At 35.6% G+C, this 19,534-nt stretch overlaps 3 protein-coding genes across 5 annotated transcripts; 1 reads left to right on the top strand and 2 right to left on the bottom strand.

Moving 5' to 3' along the window:
* Positions 1-800: 800 nt before the first annotated feature.
* On the top strand, positions 801-8,624 carry LOC118557475. 3 transcript variants are annotated; one of them, XM_036127571.1, is made up of 12 exons: positions 801-1,087; positions 1,834-1,851; positions 1,965-2,095; positions 2,215-2,335; positions 3,144-3,310; positions 4,178-4,331; positions 4,431-4,514; positions 5,025-5,195; positions 6,111-6,173; positions 6,807-6,869; positions 8,205-8,270; positions 8,360-8,624. In XM_036127571.1, the coding sequence occupies exons 1-12, from the start codon at positions 964-966 to the stop codon at positions 8,521-8,523; spliced, it is 1,326 nt and encodes a 441-aa protein (XP_035983464.1). In that variant the 5' UTR covers positions 801-963; the 3' UTR covers positions 8,524-8,624. The 3 variants fall into 3 exon arrangements, with proteins under 3 accessions (XP_035983464.1, XP_035983463.1, XP_035983465.1); XM_036127570.1 differs by lacking the exon at positions 801-1,087 and having other exon boundaries at positions 1,102-1,851; XM_036127572.1 differs by lacking the exons at positions 801-1,087; positions 5,025-5,195 and having other exon boundaries at positions 1,102-1,851.
* A 3,153-nt stretch (positions 8,625-11,777) lies between these two features.
* LOC118557476 lies at positions 11,778-15,578 on the bottom strand. Its single transcript, XM_036127576.1, has 8 exons — positions 15,484-15,578; positions 15,313-15,402; positions 15,148-15,234; positions 14,382-14,442; positions 14,003-14,047; positions 13,706-13,893; positions 12,821-13,005; positions 11,778-12,707 (listed from the first exon to the last, which is right to left on the bottom strand). The coding sequence occupies exons 1-8, from the start codon at positions 15,557-15,559 to the stop codon at positions 12,600-12,602; spliced, it is 840 nt and encodes a 279-aa protein (XP_035983469.1). The 5' UTR covers positions 15,560-15,578; the 3' UTR covers positions 11,778-12,599.
* Positions 15,579-15,586: 8 nt separating this feature from the next.
* Positions 15,587-19,318, bottom strand: LOC118557477. Its single transcript, XM_036127577.1, has 8 exons — positions 19,289-19,318; positions 19,065-19,170; positions 17,564-17,781; positions 17,191-17,322; positions 16,909-17,076; positions 16,560-16,696; positions 16,176-16,256; positions 15,587-15,664 (listed from the first exon to the last, which is right to left on the bottom strand). The coding sequence occupies exons 3-8, from the start codon at positions 17,666-17,668 to the stop codon at positions 15,625-15,627; spliced, it is 663 nt and encodes a 220-aa protein (XP_035983470.1). The 5' UTR covers positions 17,669-17,781; positions 19,065-19,170; positions 19,289-19,318; the 3' UTR covers positions 15,587-15,624.
* Between the last annotated feature and the right edge of the window lie 216 nt (positions 19,319-19,534).

Raw genomic sequence — 19,534 nt, 5'->3', positions numbered from 1 at the left:
TGGAAGGCTGAGACAACCTTGCCTCACACGGTCAAGCAATGGTCTGACTCTCCAAAGAATGTCTGACTTCTTTGTCTCTTCAGTCACATCCAGGTCATTGACAATCTTAAGTGAGCTTCTTAGCTTGTAGAACCTGTCCCTTCACCCGCTTCGGATGTTATCATCCCATAGAATGGCGATTATCAGTGGTTATCAGCCCCATTGAATAGCCTCAGTTGGTCCCTGCTCTGCCTGCTATCAGGCTGTTATTAACCATTCTATCGGTGATAACAGCCGCTTGTCGCGAATAGAACCTTTTTTTTTTTTTTTTTACCTTTTTTTAAAAACCTTTATTTATAATGTATCTGCGAATTTGAACAGGATATTAAGAATTTACTAAAAATTCAAAAGCCAAACGTATCATAAGATTTTAATTAGGTATTGTAATAATCGTTACAGTATTTAAAAACAACTCACTAAAATCTAAAACCGGAGTTTTTTTTTTCCTGTTTTGTTTATTTTTGTTCGCTTTTTTAAAGACTTATATTTCCAATATGCCTTTTATTTCTTTGGATTTTTTCCAATAATTCACTCAAAATAAATGCCAAAATTTAACATACTTGGTTAATTTTATTGGATCGTGTTCTCTCAATACATGCCGTGTTTTTATCTTCCGGTCGTGCAATTTCATATATATATATATATATATATATATATATATATATATATATATATATATATATATATATATATATGAAATTGCAATGAAATGAAAAGGTATATTCTAGAGTTATGTAGTGTTATGAGTTGTCCAGCCTCATAGCCTTCCACTAGGTGGCTGTATGTACATCCGAAGTTGCTTGCAATCCATTAATAATGATAAGAAGAAGTTAGGGTTGGCCCTAATCTTATTTTTAATTAAAAAAAATAAAAATACGGATGGATTTGCTCATATGATTATATGAAAATCTGTGTTTGTACCATATGAAAATGTTTAATATTTGTATTAGTAGTAATAATAATAAATTACGGATTGCAACCGACAAAAGATTAGAGAAGAAGAAGAAGCTTACGTCATTCGACGCGACACTTTCCACGGTCGGAGCTGGTGAGTTGACCCTGAATCTGTCAAATAAAAATGTAGTAAAAAACCTCAAAAGACCGAAGGTCTACATTTATAAATCTGCTGATGGTAGTTCTATGAGTTAATGTTAGCGAGTATGTGGCACAGCATGTGTTTGTACAGATTTAGACACGTTTTTACCACTATTTGGTAGAAAAAAGGCTACTAAAAGCCAGTCAGGTTCAAATGTAGCTGTCCTTCATACCTTTAATAACAATGTGCTAAAATTTTGTTTCATATATCTTAAAAAACGTATACTTTTCAGTATACTAGTTTATATCAGTATATTGATTTAATGTTAGGATTCTATCATACAGTTCATTACATTTCATCGTTTCCCACAGTGTATTATAAGCCCTGAGGCCATCATTCTTTATTTGTTGCCCCACCAGGCTAAGCATTGTTTATTTATTTAAGTCTTTGTAAAACGTTTGCATTTTCTATGACTTTATAGTTATTGTTCATGTATTAATCTTCCAATCTTTCAATAACACATAATTCTCAAAATGTAATTTCAAATTTCCCGTCAACTTTTAACATTTTTTATCTCAGAAACATGACCAGCTACAGGATGACTGACTGTCATAAAACTCAACCACCGGGCTTACCATGTTTTCTGGGGGATACCCTGCAAGCACAATGCATGCTAATATTTATTTATCACATACCAGAAAAAACAGCTACCTTCTGTTTATTCATAGTCATGGTTGTATTTTCTGTCTTTGTTTTAGGTTCAATGTCAAGAAGAGGTATGTGTAGCATCTCTTAAACATTGAGCTATACAGCAAGATCTAAGAAAATATGTGTTTGTCCTGAATATTATTTTTTTTATATGCTCTGCTTTTTTTCATTTCATGATAAGAGAGAACACATATCCCGGAGGAAGCGAAGGTCTTCCTCCAGAAAGCCTATAAAGAAGGGATGACCAGGGTGGGATCTCCACTGGTTGGAGCGGCATCCCAGGCCACTGGCTTGCCACCGTTTGTCATTGATGTATGTTTACCAAAGTTCTTTCTAGCCGTTCAATTTCAGAATTCAGAAGGCAAGATGCAATTTTACATAAAAATAAATTCAAGCTTCCTGTTTTGTAACAAGACTTTTATGTTTTTTAGAACTGGATTGGAAACTATAGAAGAAAAAAACCATCTTCTTCTCAACCTAAAAACAAGAAGTTATACACCAAGGACCTGTCTGGTTACAACCTGTTCTGCAGGGATCAGTTAAAGAACAAGGGTGAGAGAGGATTTACTGTAGCTGTTATGTTGACAAGCATTGTTGTGTGTATAGCTAGCCTGATCATTGCAATTCTCACTTACAGCACAGCCTTTGCTTTCTCCCCTTGACTCGGATTATCTCCCGCAGAAGTTGATAAGACTGCCAATTTTCTGTGCTGTTTTAGAATTGCAGTCCGCCTGTAGTTGTAGCAAAGTAAAGGAAGCCATTCAGTCTTTGTTGTCCTTCCAAATATGGAATTAACATGGACAGCTGCCTCGATGAGCTCAGGTCTTTTGTCTTTGTAGTGACAGATTTTATGTATTTATTTATTTTATTTATTTTTTTGCAGCGAATGCAATTTCAAGTAGAATTTTTGGCATTGAACTGGCACATGACATACGTCACAGACAAACATTAGCGATTGGGTAAAATTTAACACCTCTACAGAGGTGTTAAATGAGTGTCTCAATAGCCATAGCCCAGACCCTCTGGATGCTTCAATGTGTAGTACAATGGGTCATTTTTTTACCAGGCTATTCATAAACTTAATTTTTGGAAAAAGTATCTTGCCTTAGTTATTTTGTAGTTGTTTTTATAAGCCATCCTTACGAAACAAATCTGACTTGTATTGTCTAGTTTATCTTGTCAAATTACCTTTGTGAGATCTTGAGTACTTGATGAAACTTTTCCTATTTGCCATGTAATGTTAGAGAGTTTCCTTAACGTTATCAAAATCTACACCCATTGAGTCGGGGTGAGCCATAGGAGATCTGTACAATGTCAATGGATTGCTTGCTGTTTTTCTTTGTTTTGTTTTTCCTGCTAGGAAGCCTGAAAGATATTACGCAGAAATGGTCCACTTTGGCAGAAGAGCAGAAGAGGCAATATGTGGAGGAGGCAGCAGCTCTAAAAGTTCAGCGCACTTCAGATGACATGAGCCCAGATATGCGATGCCTGAAATTGAAGAAGCACCTAAAGCAGATGAAAATAGAGGTTTTCCATATATGCTAAGACCTTAAGAATGTTTTCAAGCCATTTAACTGTATATTGGAAATAGTGTTAGAAGTTAACCTTGTAATCATTGGGTTTCCAGTTTGAATGCCTACTACGTCTGTCTTAGTTGACATGCTTTGGCTGCTAGTGGTGCCAGTGCATGACAGCCTCACTTCTGTCAGACTGCCTGAAACCAGCTGTGGCTATAACCCTATTGGGTGGTGAGCTAATGCCCACCACCATCAGTGTGTAAATTACTTAATGTAGTGTAAAGTCCTTTCAGTTCCTCTAGACTGAGTGAAGCACTATACATTGCTCCACATGCCATTTATTATTTATCTGTGATAAGATACTTGCGCATGACATATTTAGTCTGTGCTTGCAGTTTACCCCACTTAACTGTTTCACATCATAAAAAAGTGTTTAATTAAATAAGGTAATGGTAATAAAAAGAAAATACATTTTCATATAAAGATTTAATTTGATAACCAAAAAAAAAGGTGACACAATAATTTTCACTGTTAAAAATGGAATTAGTATTGCTAAGTTTTTGTATTATTTTGCTTATAAATTTATAAGGGCCACATAATTTTTAGGGAAACCATAGTGTTCTAATTGAAAATAAAAATTAAAAGACTACCTTGAATGTATTAATGTCATCTACCTTTTGTTAACATGTGTTATAGAAATATTGAATGTTTATATTACATGCCATATTTCTATGTTTTAGTTTTTACTGTTTTGTGTTTTATTTCTTACTGACTTAAAATAATGAAAATTTTCTAGCTCAATAACTTTATTCCTATCCTTTGTAAAGTTATGTATATCTGCTGTTTTGAATGACTCTTCTTTTGATCTTTGTTGAAGGTTGCCAGTCTTGAGAAGCTTGGTGTAGAGACTGGTGTAATGATGTATGACCATCAAAAGCCTTTCTTAGAAGTCCTAGAAGTGAGCAGCAAAGGTGCTTCTTCGTTCTTCGACAGTACCGACGTACTGGACAACTTTGCACTGCATTTCAAAGGTTTTCACAAACTGACAGGGATACCTCAAACTTAAATAACAGCTTAGTGGACTTAATATTTACATGATATTTTCGCTCTTGTTTGCACTGTGTTTTAAGGAAAATCATCATCTACTTCTGCTGCAAAAGAACCGGTTGATCAAATGGTTAAGAAAGTGCAGGGGCTCTTCAACAGGAAATACAGTAAGAATACATTATCATACTCTAGTAATTTTCTAGTCATGGTCAATGTAATGGATTCATAATTTAACTTCATTGCAGTAATAAAGTTGGTATCTGCGTATATGTCGACATAATGGTCTGCAACACCTTGTCAATTAACCACGGGCCACATGTATGATTGTGCGTACTCACCAAAAAAGTTATATGCCATATTTGATGCACAAGTTGATATGTATAAAAATGAGCTTTGTGTGACAGTTTTTGTAAGCTTCACACTAATTTCAATATGTATTAATGGGTGGCAACAGAACGGATCAGCAGCTGCATTATCTTTTCCAGTAATTGGGATTTATAAAGGCAAGGTGCACAGGTCTTTGCATGTGCACGGCTGTATAAATTAGAATTTTTTGGTGCGTTGCACTTTTCTAAATAGTCAATTTGGAGCTCTGTATTACTAATCCACTTTTTTATCTTCAGCTTGACTGCAAATATGTACAACTTTTAAAATTTTTTTTTTTTTTTTTTTTTTAGATGAAGCGGGAGGCAGAGGAAGGCTCCCGTACATCTCCATTCAAAATGAAAGCATAATTATCAACGCTTTTGGTCTACCTGATGGCATCACTCTCAAAAAACCATGCCACTATGGACGTAAACAGTTAGAAGTCATTTTAAATAATGCGGCGAACATTTCCTTTAAAATTAGTAAGTGTTTGAGCATAAATGTTGATAGATTATATTTAAATGGAAGTGATCCGGTAAAAACGTACTTTGTAATCATGCAATGGGGTGGTCTGTTGTTGAGAGGTTATTTTCATAATTTTATGTTCTTATATTTAGTCATTCCTTTTGCACTGCTAGACTTTAATTTGAAGTATTTAAAGAGCAGAATCCAAAAGTAGCATATGTTTTGGGAAAAGCATTTGGTAAAGGATCCAAGGATCAGAGTCAAAGTCTGGAAGGCCGCATGAGTTCTGTAGTCTGTCTTTATACACTCGCTCAAACTGCTGCGCCCCATGAATTGTGCTATTCACTTAAGTTTATTGTTTAGCACTACTGTCATAATCACCTTAACATTTTGTCATACTCATCTAGTATAATGTAGTCAAACTTCTAAATAACTATACTTGCGTACTATAATGGCGTGTCTGCAATAGCTTCTGACAGACACACTTTTTGTCCTTTTAGAAATAAACGGACAAAAAAGTCTTTCTTTATTTGTAGTTGCTCCATTGTTTTGTACAAGACAATGTTTATTGTTTTTAACGTTGCATCTCCTCGGCTAGTATGGTCACATGAGTTGAAGGATAACAGACAAACGTTTACGAATACTTTCTATGGCAGGTAAAGTGGAAAACAAACAAAAACCATTTCTGTCTCAAATGTTTGCTGAAAGAACACGGATGATGGAAAGTAATACTTTAGCAGAAAGATCATCCTTCCTCGTTTTTTTTGTTTTTTCTTTTTGCTTTCAAACTTCTGAGCTGACGAAGGCATTATTGTGTTCCTCTGACAACAAAGAGCATGTATTATAATTAATGTATTGACAGTGCAATAATTATTTTTATACAAACAAAATGCATGCAGCATTCACACTACTAATTTCAATTTTCTCTTCAGATGAAAAGACTGTTGAAGAATCAGTTGTAACATCTGACACTGGAGTGGTGATAACTGCAAATGGTATGTCTTCAGATTGAACTTTATAAACACAGTGTTTTTTTTCTCATAGTGAAGGTGGTTTGTATTCCTTATTACATTCTACTGGTGTTAAGTAGAAGATTATACCTATGACTTTCAAATACACTTATTGGAAGGACTGCATTCAGTATCCCTTTCCATGTAATAGGTTTTTTTTTGGACTTGTTTTAATCATACAATTCCATTTGAAATTGTATATATGGTTTTTATATCAGATTTATATTAGAAATAATCTCTTTCCCTGTGACAATTCTATTCAGTGTATCACAACATATACCTGCTTAGTTATTTGCAATTATGGTCTGTGATGGATTAGTTACTGTAAAAACTTTGCAGATGCCAACTTACAACGAGAAACGAAACAAATATACCCTGGAGTATGGGAAATTGTCCTTTCGTTCATTAAAATTAATAAAGTACAATGTTGTGTTGATTAATATTAGCCTTAAGAAAACCTTTAATCATTTACACTTCAAAATGTGTACTTGAGAAATACTGTTTAAGCCATGTCCTGGATACTTGTACTTCAAGTTTTGATATTGCATTTTATTGTACTCATATTGAAGATATGTTGGAAAAAAAATTTCAATAATTATATTTTATTCTTTGTATCAGACCCCGGGAGGACAATTAGGACACCAACTGTGGAAGACATTTTGAATGGAATGTGTGCAAATGGTAAGTTCGTTGCATGTCTATCCTGAATGTCCTCCATTACAATGTTGTTATGTATGTTATGTGGATATATTACAAAGTGCACTCCACCCTCGGTAACAAAATATGTCTGGTCTTCCTTAGGAAAATATGTATTCCGGATGATTTATAGGTTTTCAGATACAAAAAGTGTGGGGAGTCCAGCTTTGTCTTTAGGTCAATCTGTCACTCCAGATATGTTTAAGAAATTATAAATATTCCAAACTTAGATAAATCACATACGCTTTGGGGTACGTGTATTGGGTGATCTTATTAGTGAGGATGTAACACCTTTCAAAATGTTCTATATGGCTATTATGTATAGTCGGATTATAGCTGTACTGTCAATGTCTGCAAGATTCATCTCGGCATTGATATTGTGGTTGTACAAAAATTTCTGTGTAATATAGTGCATGTGATGCGTTTCTCATGCTAAGACTGTTGAACAAATGTAGTTGTGACAATTAGCAAGTTGGCAAGTCTCACAACAGCTGATGTTCCCTCTGAACAATAGTCACATTCACAAATGCGGAATACAGAAATATTGTGAGCTTTTAAAAGTAATAGTTGCCGCTGGTCTCACAGCTGACATATTTCCGAATACTTTGCAACACTATGTTTGGTTATGTTTTATTGCTTATTCAAACCACTTGAGGTGGAGACCATCAGTCACACAACAAAACACAGAAAACTCTCATTCCCTATGTACATGAACCACATTTCCAGCTTTAATTACACATGCAAACATTAAAGAAATTATTAAATTAGATGTACCACAAAATACAGTAGTACAGAACTAAAGCATAGATGCTTATCTTGCATCACTTGTTTAACTTTAAGGAAGTAGAAGACATCTCAAATTACGGAACTAATGAATGAGCAGGCAATAATTTGTTTTCAACATAAAAAAAAATTGCAGAAATAATTACATACAAATCACATTAACCAATAGCTTAAACTAGGGGTTCCCAAAATTGTTCCTCAATGGCCAGCACCTTGCATTTCTTAGTTCTGTTCCTGGTTTAATGCAAGGCCTATGAATAGGTTGACATGATGAAAAGTTTGTAACTTCCACCGGTGAGAGAACTAAAACAGGCAGGATGCCCATCCTCAGGGCCCTAATTTTGACGACAATGAATAAAAATAAAAAGTATTAATAACAAAACTGTTTCAATATGTTTAAATATGCTGTTTACACAGAACTGATAGTAACGCTTGAGTTCAACATATTCCCGTATAAAGTATAATATGTTAAACATTACTTGAAGGTGTGACCTACCTTGAGATCACATTGCAACTAAACTGTTAATTCTTCTTTAGATGAGCGGAGCGTAACAGAGCCTATGGGTTTGACGGAAGTGCTGTCAAGAGAACCGACTACACATGGTATGCATTTAAATAAATTAAGGCATTATGCTTCTTTTATGTTTTTTAAACTACATTTGTCAATAAATGACTTATTTTTCTTTATTTAGATACTACGGATGTTTGCAACATCTGCCACTGTCTGTTCAGTGATGATAAAAAAAATGCCAAGAAGAAGTGGCGTGAGTGGCGACGTTGCAACACATGTGAGCAGTGGTCACACCTGGCATGTGGATTCAAGAAAAACTTGTGTCGTCATTGTCAGACCCCCTAGAAGTTGAGCCTTGTTATGTCTTTCAATGTTAGCATTTCCTGTAGTTTGTCTTAAACAATTGATAAATGTGCAATGTTCAATAAAAGCTTTTGTATTGAAAAGATATTCTGTCAAATGTGAGTGCTTTAAATAGTAACAAACATTTGGGTATCAAACGAACACATCAGTGAGCATGTTAGCTGAACTCATTACTATTGCAATTCAAAAATTTTCACATGGTAGCACAGAGAATGAGTAAGATCTTTCCTTTTAAATAAACAAATTGACCAGGTTAGAAGACGACACGTTCAGGTAAAGGCACTTTCTCCCTTCGCGAAATCGTTAGGACAGGCATGTTGATAGGACACAGCTGGAGAAGATCCCAGTGTGGGATGCAGTAGTTCCACAACATCACATGTTACTATTGGTTATCAATGGGTGACACGCCACGTGACCAGTTACAAACTTTTTGCCGCTTAATGAAAACTATTAATATGATTTGACATTAGGATTTCATTCTGTCTGATAATTTCAATTTATGACTGGAAAATCTGATTTAATTACTTTAACAGAATTTGCTACCCACTCAGACTGGTGAGGTTAATCATGACATCGCCCCGTGTGTCAATGATGGGGCGCATTCCATTTCAAACATTGAACGTTTGCCGCAACAATAAGGCTCCGTTTGTCAATGATGGGGCGCATTCCATTTCAAACATTGAACGTGTGCCGCAACAATAAGGCTCCGTTACAATGATGGGGCGCATTCCATTTCAAACATTGGACGTTTGCCGCAACAATAAGGCTCCGTTTGTCAATGGTGGGGCGCATTCCATTTCAAACATTGAACGTGTGCCGCAACAATAAGGCTCCGTTACAATGATGGGGCGCATTCCATTTCAAACATTGGACGTTTGCCGCAACAATAAGGCTCCGTTTGTCAATGGTGGGGCGCATTCCATTTCAAACATTGAACGTTAATTGCGAGGCTGTTATAAAGTAATGTATATGGTCATTGAGAGTGTAATTGTAGTGTGTAGTGTATTAAACTATGATCAGGGCTTCACTTTTTTCCTCATATTTAGTTTAGCTGCACTATTACAGATAGTATGTGTTAACAAGGAGAAGCTGTATAGGAGTGATGCAAAAGAACCCTTTTCAGCAATGCCTCAAACAGAGCCGCTTGAGGTCTGCAAAAGCACATTTGGACGAGCCAGCTTCATTTTGGAATAAGGTCCTGTGGACTGAAGAAACAAAGACTGAGTTGTTTGGTCATAAAAAAGGCATTATGCATGGCGTGGAGAAAAAAAACAGCATTCCAAGAAAAACACTTGCTACCCACTGTAAAATTTGGTGGAGGTTCCATCATGCTTTGGGGCTGTGTGGCCAATGCTGGTACTGGGAATCTTGTTAAAGTTGAGGGTCACATGGATTAAACTCAATATCATTGAGATGACTCTTGTCATTTCAGCTTTTAACTTTTTGTTCTCTCTCTTTTTTCTTCATAGTAGGTACATCTGGTCTGACGTTCTGTTGACTGTGAAATCATCCAGGGAGGACAGATCACTGACTATTACCATCTAATGTAGAACAGATTACTGGATCAATGTGTGCTTCTGTGCTTTTTGTTTCTCTTGTTGTGTCTCTGTTCTGTCTTCTGTAACCCCAGTCGGTCGAGGCAGATGACCGTTCATACTGAGCCCGGTTCTGCTAGAGGTTTTTCCTTCCCGCTAACGGGAGTTTTTTCTTTCCACTGTCGCTTCATGCTTGCTCAGTATGAGGGATTGCAGCAAAGCGATGTACAATGCAGACGACTCTCCCTGTGGCTCTACGCTTCCCCAGGAGTGAATGCTGCTTGTCGGGACTTTGGTCAAAAATGTTCCTATTTAAGAAAACCAGTTGATTGCATCAATCTGTATAATCTGACCCAATCTGTATAATATGATTGAACTTAACTTTGTAAAGTGCCTTGAGATGACATGTTTCATGAATTGGCGCTATATAAATAAAATTGAATTGAAAAAATTGAATTGAATATCAACAGATTCTTGAGAATAATGTTCAAGAAGCTGATACGAAGTTGAAGTTATGCTGGGGATGGATATTTCAGCAGGACAATGATCCAAATCTACTCAGGCATTCATGCAGAGGAACAATTGCAATGTTCTGGATGGCCATCCCAGTCCAGACCTGAATATCATTGAACATCTGGGATGATTTGAAGCGGGCTGTCCATGCTTGGCAACCATCACACTTAACTCAACTGGAATTGTTTTGTAAAGAGGAATGGTCAAAAATACCTTCATACAGGATCAAAGAACTCATTAAAAGCTACAGGAAGCAACTACAGGCTGTTATTTTTGCAAAAGGCAGATCTAATAAATATTAATGTCACTTTTCTGTTGAGGTGCCCATATTTTTGCACCGGTCAAATTTTCTGTCAATGCATACTGCACATTTTCTGTTAGTCCAATAAACCTCATTTCAATACTGAAATATTACTGTGTCCATTAGATATATCAAACTGAAGTAGCTTTTGCAAACACCCAAATATTTATATATAAAAATGATTAAGATTAATAGGGGTGCCCAAACTTTTTCATATGACTGTATGTTGCCGCTTTCTCAGGTAGGTTACAAACAGTTATGTCATACCTAGGTGGGCCCCATAAGGGAAAAAAGAGGGCAGACAGTATAGGTCCCAAAATGGTTTGTCACCATTTTCCATAGTGGCCCATATATTTTTTTTATGTAAGCAGAGACAAATCACATAAGACTACATGTCAGAATTTTCTGACATACAGTTGATGTTATTCAGACTCTGTCTTTATATTCCTGCCTGATCCGTCCTGCTGTGTGCTTAAATTTTAATGTAATATCTGGTGTGAAGGACGTCAATATGCGCGTTGCCCTCCTGAAAAACGCAAACATCAACACTAATAATAACTGCTCTACTTTTAAACAACCAGGAATGTACATGTCCTTACAGTTGCAAAACTAAATGCTAATCTAACAGTGAGATAATTCTCACTAGTCTGTGCAGCCATATGAGTGGTGGAGCAGTGGAAGGAGCGCTTAGATAGCAAACACTCAACCTGGATGCTGGTGTGAGGGGTCTCCTAAAAAAGTAGTAATCATCCAACTGCAGATGATACATTATGGTGCTGCTGGCATTCTTACTAAAATCAGGAAGGTAAATCAAATCAACCAGTTTGTAAGCCCCTACACAGGCTCCAAATAGTCCATATTGTAAGTTTTGAAATCTGTCTGAAATATCACAGAAACACTGACATAGCTCTTAATGAATTTTTAATACAGAGTAGTGCCCTTCAAAATAATGTTATTCTTGGATAACAGTCAAATATTTCTCAAATATGAACATCATAAAATTTTTGTCCACTACGTTTTAGTTATTTTGTTGTTGTGCTCAAATTTAAAGATATTATGTAAAGCAGATTATCCAGCATCTCAAAATTAAGAGTTAAAATCAAACTGTAAATGAATTTTAGTCATTAACAATGTCATCCTGAACAAGAACATTAATAAATGTGAAAAAAAGAGTACCAAGCTGTAATGAGTAAAACTAAAATGCCCTTGATTATATATAGCTTGACTTGAAAAACAGATATGTCTCAACAATATCAAAAGCAATAAACTGAGATGTTAGAAAAAAAAAGCTTATATGACAATCAACAAACAATGAACTTTTTATACTGGAATATGTGCTCTTCACATAGGACAGTAAGTGGCCATAAATCATAAAGATGATTCACAATCTATGCTGTTCTCTCCTTCCTCAACATTGTCGTCATCATCCCCTTCATCCTCTCCATCGTCAATGCTTTCATCATAGTCTATGTAATGTAGATCTGGAGACATAAGTGCTTGAGAATAAGAGTTAAACTCTGGTAGGTGATGATTTGGAGGAGGGGCACCAACTTCGATAAACCTCTTGAACATGTTCATTGCACTGTACATTTTCTTTTCTAACATGATAATGTTTTGATGAAGTACAGCTTTTGAACCAGGATCTGCAGTATCATTTATAGCTGAACTTAAATGTCCATGTTGTTGATGAAGGTGAAGAATGACAGTGTTCATCTCTCTCTTAAGTAGAAGCTTTCTTCAGTTGCTCTAGTCTTCAAATGCAGGGCTTCTATTGCTCGACTTTTTAGGTTCTTTGGAACAACACCATGATCTTCAATCTTTAAAATAAGAGAACAATTGCAAGTGGAACCTTGTTAAAGCATAGTAGCAACATAAAGTGAATAACAGCATGTAGAAAGTTGAATAAAACCTTTAGATCAATTCTACTCACTTGTTCATCAAACAATGTGTACAGCTGGGAGGAGGCATCACATAATTCTAGAAATTCTAAATGTGATGGAAAGATGCCAGTTTGTGGAGGCCACTGCAGATTATTGTACTCTGTAACAATGTTCTTCAGTTTCCTGTTACAGGCATTCACTTGCTTGGACAGCCTTATAGCAACTCCCTGTCCATCTGTAAAGAAAGAAGAAATATAAATACTAGTAAAAATAATACAATCAACACAATATGAAAACATGATACAATAGTGATTTATTGAAGTATGTTAAACATAATAAAAAGTCAACATCTGAAATAGTGTTTATCTCAATTTGGATTTTGTGAACACAAGTAGTGGCAGCCAATTCTACACAAGATATTCAACATGACACTAAAGTTCGCATAAGGAAATCTCAGTTTGTAGGTCAAAATCTATTACTGCCAATAATTTAATGATATTTTAATTGTACTCTTAAAAAGTTATCCTCAGAATATAAAGACTGATAGTTCTTACAGTGACTTAATATCTGCAGTAATGCATAAGATCATTGAATGTCCATTAGAAAATGGATGTATTACAATACTCACTTATCTGTGCCTATTTACAACGGGCATTAGGTGAAAAACAGGATACACCCAAGAAACATATTCATACACCAAAGATAAATAACCATACACATCAAAAGCACATACCCATGACAAAGGACAAGTTGGAATAAACCAGTCACTTCTTACACTGCATAAAGAAGCTTAAGTACCCAGAGTGAACATATGCATGATGCAGGGATAACATAAAGATTAAATTTAGGTTTACCACATGCTGGGATTCAACCACAAGACCTTTTAGCTTCAATTTTGCTAATGACCATACAGTCTAGAAAAGAAGTAGCGTTACCATTATATCTTCTTTTCAGGTTCAGAAGAGTGGCCCTCTCCCTTGCTTCATTTTGTGCTCGTTGTATCAGCTGACCTCTAAGTTCCTGGTCAACATCTCTCAGTGTTCTCTGGAAAATGTCATCCGAAGGGACCCATCTTCGTTTTACAGCATGGTGTCTCTCAATTATTCGAAGATCCCTGTCCAGTCTAACCACAAAACAAAAAAACAAAAAAAAAAAAAAACAACGCACAGTTTCTTTACTTGAGGCGAGAACTGTTGTTCAAATATAGAAGAGTACAAATTTCTGTCACTTACTGTGATTCATCTTCAATGAGTGAGTCCTGTTGATGTGATCCGGATCTAAAAATGAAAACAAAGACTTTATATTGGCATAGCTTGTATAATTAGCTGAACTTAATACTTTGTCATTAATGTGGCAACATTGTAACTCTTGTGTAAGTATTTCACAATGTTTATACATTATCTTATGCATGTCTGAGGTTAGTGCCTAGTAGTGAGGCTGCTTCCCATAGGTGAGGTTAGGAACATGGAACAACCACCAAATCGAGACATTTGACTAATTTTTTTTGTATTTACTACATGTCTTGAAAACTGCAGACCTTTGCAGCGCCCTCATCATTACAGACACACCACCAATCTGCCTACTGATTTGGTATTCAAAAAAGGATCATACCTGAGCTGGTTGATTTCGGTCAGCTTCATCACATAGTTCCTCTTCCATCTTGGAACAATCTCTGTAGATAAGTCAACAATGTATGTTATTGAACAATCCAGTATCTCTGTGAATAATTGGAAATAATACGAATTACATCAAAATTTAATTTCCCTTTAGGATAAACATTCGTACATCTTTTTCCGCTTAGCAGCAGTCGGCCTATATGACTAAGGCACCCTGCATAGGAAACTGTTTTCGGCCGCTTGGGTGCATGGTTGAAAGCACGGCCAACAGACTAACTGAAATGTGCCACACCTCCAGCTCTGGCAACAAAACGGGAACCAGGTGAACGGCGTCCATGCAAGGGAAGACTGTCTCCAGTGGTAATGCATAAGGGGTGTTATGGCTGCGCTTTGTCTGGTTCCTCTCCTAGGATCTGTCTGCCTTGGGTGACCCTACCAGGGGCATAAAGGCTCCGACAGTATAGCTCCTAGGATCATTGGGACACTCAAACCCCTCCACCACGTTAATGTGGCAGCCCATGGAAGGGTGCTACACAAAGCATTTTTTAATTTCAATGTAATATAGTTCAATTAATTTAAGAACCATAAACAATCCAGTTCATTACAAGTGTCAAAGTCAAAAAAGATATTCAAACTCTGTTTAGATGTAGTCAAAGCAGCTTTGAAAGACACTCACAACATTGCCCCTTGACACAAATGAAAAAAACAAACAAAAAAAACAAAAAAAAAAACAAATGAAATAAAACAGAAAAAAAACATACCTTTGTCTCTAGTTTTTAAATGTGCAGCTTGGGCTACATGTCTCTGTGTTTCCATCCATTGTTGTAGGTCATGTTCAGAAATGCTTACTTTGGACAAAGGAAAAATAAATAAATGAATACAAAACTTTTTTTGCAATCAAAAGGTTTCAATTAAGACAAGCTTACTCGGTGACTCTTTCAAAACTGCAGAAATCTCTTCCTCAGCAATACTCGCAATCTTCTCGGCTTTGTCCCACCTCTGAAGAAGCTGCACATCTGTAAATAACGGACAGTGTTTGAAGTTCAATTAAAAAAGTTTCAGTAAATTATTAAATAAACTATGGACATATACTGCACCTAGATCTGCAGATTTTCTTCTACCATAGTACAGGAGTGCGTCTGTGAGAAGGTCAAGGCGATGGGAGGGAGTCATCTCTTTAGTCACTCGAGAAAATCTTCCCAAAAACGACCATAACCTCTCCATGCATTCACCATCTGTTAGTCCAAATCCAGGAACTCGTCGCGTGCTGTACATGATCTGATTAACATAATTAGTCATTACTGTAAAGTGTGCAACACCCAATATGGAGCCTAATATATTGGACATCATGTAGACCTGTAACAATTACAAATGGACACAAAGGTTATTATCAATGGCAATGTTGTTTTTTGGAGGCCATATGAAATTTTAAAATATAATTAATAATGAAAATATAAGTAAATATTCTCAATATTAAATTTTTAATTATAAATATCACTTAACCCTGGAGCTGTAATACAATTAAAATATACAAAGTACATAAGCAAAAACACATAAGTGTCATGAAAATACTGCTGAAGCCAAAAAACCATACATAACACTGATGTTATCCAGTTTGTGTTGGAAACAGAACAAGAAAAGAGAAAAGGAATATATCATGGTATTTGAAACAATTAAGCTCATTTTCAATTGTCATGCTGCTTTATAGCAACAGGGTGAACAATATGTATATATGATGTAACAAGATGTTGAATTTGGTAGACTAACTTTAGAACAACCCAAAAAATACCTGACACTGCAGTTTATGCCCATACACATGAAATGCTGGTACCGCCAGGGAAAGTCCTTTTGGGATTCCTTCTCCAGTTTTCTGTTCAATGACAGACAGTGTGTCACTATTGTTGTTATATTATAAAGAACTCGGACATTAAGAATTATACTCACACGGAAATGTCTGGACAGGACACATGCAATGTCATAAAGGACATGCAGATTAATGTTTTTTTCTTTATATTTTTTCATCAGCTCTGTGATGACATATTTAGGATATGCAAGTCTGTTAAAAAATAGTTTGATAACAGCATAAGATAATGTATAAAAAATAATCCAAGAGTCTTTCAAATAATTGGATGATGTTATGTTAAAGTCATCCAAATACACTTTAAAAACTCACCTTTCTCCATGTGTCATGTTAAGAAATATCAGTGGAACCTCGTGGCGACATGATGCTCCAAATACACCAGTTATGTCTAATTTTTTTTGCTGGTTTTGGGAACGAAGTGCATTGCCAGCTTTAAACTTGCTACAGTTCTAAAAAATAAAGGAAAGAGGTTCTCAGTGAAACACATAAAACGTGAGGAATATACAAATTGTGTCAAAATAAATGAACGTGAAAATATTTTAAAATTAGAAAGATATATATCTGTCATAAAATTCCTTTTAAGGGTATTTTTTAAAAAGCATTGACTAAAAATAAATAAGAAAGTTACCAGAATAGAAAATGAGATATGATATTTACTCACCTCTGTTGGTTGACAGTTGTCAGGATTTGACCTGACATACTCTTCAACATCTTCATCCCTGACAAACATTCTGTTACCCTGCAATGGCTCAGTGATACTACTTCCAGAGCTCTTTTTTCGTACAAGGCCAAAGTTGGCATCCAAAGCCACAATTACAGTGCCATCAGTCTGAAAAATAAACAGCAAGAATAAGGATAAGTCTCAAAGCTCTCAAAATGACATTTGTCCATTGTACTAATGTCTTCTAAAAGTATATTACAAATCTATCTCAGTGTGTCCAACCTTTATGCATGCCGGGCACACTGTGCCATCATCAAATTGGTCACAAAGGCCAACTAGTGACCTTCGTCGGAAGTGATAATGGCGAAACTGGGAAATAGACTCTCCTACTAGGGCTCTGTACAGCATATTAACCTGTAGTAAAAAGAGTCACAGTACTTATGTTTAATCTATTAATTCCAAAGGTACATAAGTAAAATAAATAAATAAATACTGTAAAAAAAAAAATTCTAAATGAGAAAGCAGTAAATAATACATCTAGTCTACTGGAAATGCCATCAGTGACATTAATTTAAAGAAATATTTAATATATTAAACAGAATAAAAAAGTTGCAATATTGTTGACATATTTACTAGGACATCTTTTTCTCACTACCTCCATAACAGTAAGATTGTTTTTCCACCGTAAGGTGTTGATGAATCCCTCTACAGAGATCTGGCACTCCAAAGAAAGATGGACAAATAGCTCAAGAAGAGCCATTGAAAAAGCAGTCTGTGGCTTCTCCGGTGAAGCAGGCCAAAGGCCATACTTCAGAAGAGTGCAGACCTCAGGTTCGCATTTACAAAAAGAAACTGTGCAATTAATGAGATGACCTAAAAAGACAAAGAAAGAAAAAAGATTACTGAAGAATCATTCCATTTTTTATCTCACAGAGTGAATAAATACACTGTTTTATAGAACTCAGAATTAAATCAGTCCACAATATGTGTTATACTTATACTTCGATTTTATAAGTTGTATAACAAATACATGATATCTATATGAGGAGTTGATCTTTTTATTACTGCTCCCTTTAGGGACCACCGAGCCACATCTATGCTTCTAAGATGGAATAGGACAGGGGTGACCAAAATTCGTCCTCGAGCACCTTCATTCTGCATGTTTTAGTTCTCTCTGTGGTGGTGGTAACAACCTTTCCAGCAGGTCAATGTTCTTCTACTGAGCCATCACGGGATCCAAGTGCATTAAACCAGGGACTGAACTAAAATCTGCAAAATGCTGGCCTTCGAGGACCGACTTTGGGCACCACTGGTGTAGGATGTATTGGGATTACACCCGAGGAGCTGGCCCAATTGGCTGGGTAGAGGGAAGTCTGGGAATCCTTAATTATGCTGTTACTTGGGTGACCTGACCCCAGATAAGCAGAAGGCAATGGATGGATGATATATCCCTTCTTTAAACATGTACAAACCAACGCAGACTTGCCACTTTAACTGTGTTTAACTTAACATGTGTTGTCTTTAACTGAGCTTCCCCTCCAATCTATGTATTTATGTAGTTTTCTATATTTGTGTATCCAAGTATAAATAACAACAAAGAAGAATAAAAAGTTATTCCACAATAAAAAGTCACATAAACATATATTCACATGGGACAAGATTAATACTCATAAAGTGAAAACATAAATTTTACTAAATAAGATTTAGAATTTTGTAGAATATATATATATATGTAGAATATATATATATATATATATATATATATATATATATATATATATATATATATATATATATATATATATACACACACACTGCTCAAAAAAATAAAAGGAACACTTAAACAACACAATATAACTCCAAGTAAATCAAACTTCTGTGAAATCAAACTGTCCACTTAGGAAGCAACACTGATTGACAATCAATTTCACCTGCTGTTGTCCACATTCAACTTTGTACAGAACAAAGTATTCAATGAGAATATTTCATTCATTCAGATCTAGGATGTCTTATTTGAGTGTTCCCTTTATTTTTTTGAGCAGTATATATATATATATATATATATATATATATATATATATATATATATATATATATATATATATATATATACACACAAAATTAATTAATTAAAAAATTACAGTGTAAAAACATACCTGTGTTGACAAAAGTCTTTACATCTCTGGAGTAAACAACATGGGTACTGTGATCCCCACTTAAATGCAACACCAACTGCTGGAAAGCAGCCTCATAGCAGGTTTTCTAAAGAGACACAAAAAAGGACAGAGAAAAATCGAATTTTATGCAATTAAGAACTCATTCTCATTCTATACATATCAATTACAATATTTATTAGTACATTCAACAAAAATGAACTTACATTCCACTTTTCAGGGAGGTGCAAAGAATTTATGTGAACTGTGTAGACACAATCCTTGCAAAAAACACTGCTTCTGCTGCATTCCAGACAGCGGTATACTCCAGGTTTCTTGCACACAGAGCACATGTCAGAGAATGGAGCGGAGGACTTATAGGACTCTTCCAAGACCTGATCTTTTAGTGTATCCCATAGGCTCAGCTCCTTCCTTTTTGCCCTGGTATACGCGGTCCCTTCTTCCTCTGAGTT

The sequence above is a fragment of the Fundulus heteroclitus genome, chromosome 23, assembly GCF_011125445.2.
Source record: "Fundulus heteroclitus isolate FHET01 chromosome 23, MU-UCD_Fhet_4.1, whole genome shotgun sequence".
NCBI classification, from domain to species: domain Eukaryota; kingdom Metazoa; phylum Chordata; class Actinopteri; order Cyprinodontiformes; family Fundulidae; genus Fundulus; species Fundulus heteroclitus.
The sequence above is the reverse complement of the archived record's forward strand: the minus strand, read 5'-3'. Positions and strand labels throughout refer to the sequence as shown.

Coding starts and splice junctions, on each gene's coding strand:
- LOC118557475 (XM_036127570.1), top strand. CDS start 1,659: ATGACCAGCTACAGGATGACTGACTGTCATAAAACTCAACCACCGGGC. Junction 6,174..6,806: donor AGTGGTGATAACTGCAAATG/GTATGTCTTCAG, acceptor TCTTTGTATCAG/ACCCCGGGAGGACAATTAGG. Junction 6,870..8,204: donor GAATGGAATGTGTGCAAATG/GTAAGTTCGTTG, acceptor ATTCTTCTTTAG/ATGAGCGGAGCGTAACAGAG.
- LOC118557476 (XM_036127576.1), bottom strand. CDS start 15,559: ATGACTCCCTCCCATCGCCTTGACCTTCTCACAGACGCACTCCTGTAC. Junction 15,403..15,483: donor AAGAAAATCTGCAGATCTAG/GTGCAGTATATG, acceptor CGTTATTTACAG/ATGTGCAGCTTCTTCAGAGG. Junction 13,894..14,002: donor CTCATTGAAGATGAATCACA/GTAAGTGACAGA, acceptor TTTTGTGGTTAG/ACTGGACAGGGATCTTCGAA.
- LOC118557477 (XM_036127577.1), bottom strand. CDS start 17,668: ATGGCTCTTCTTGAGCTATTTGTCCATCTTTCTTTGGAGTGCCAGATC. Junction 17,077..17,190: donor TGTGCCCGGCATGCATAAAG/GTTGGACACACT, acceptor TTTATTTTTCAG/ACTGATGGCACTGTAATTGT. Junction 16,257..16,559: donor AACATGACACATGGAGAAAG/GTGAGTTTTTAA, acceptor GTCATTGAACAG/AAAACTGGAGAAGGAATCCC.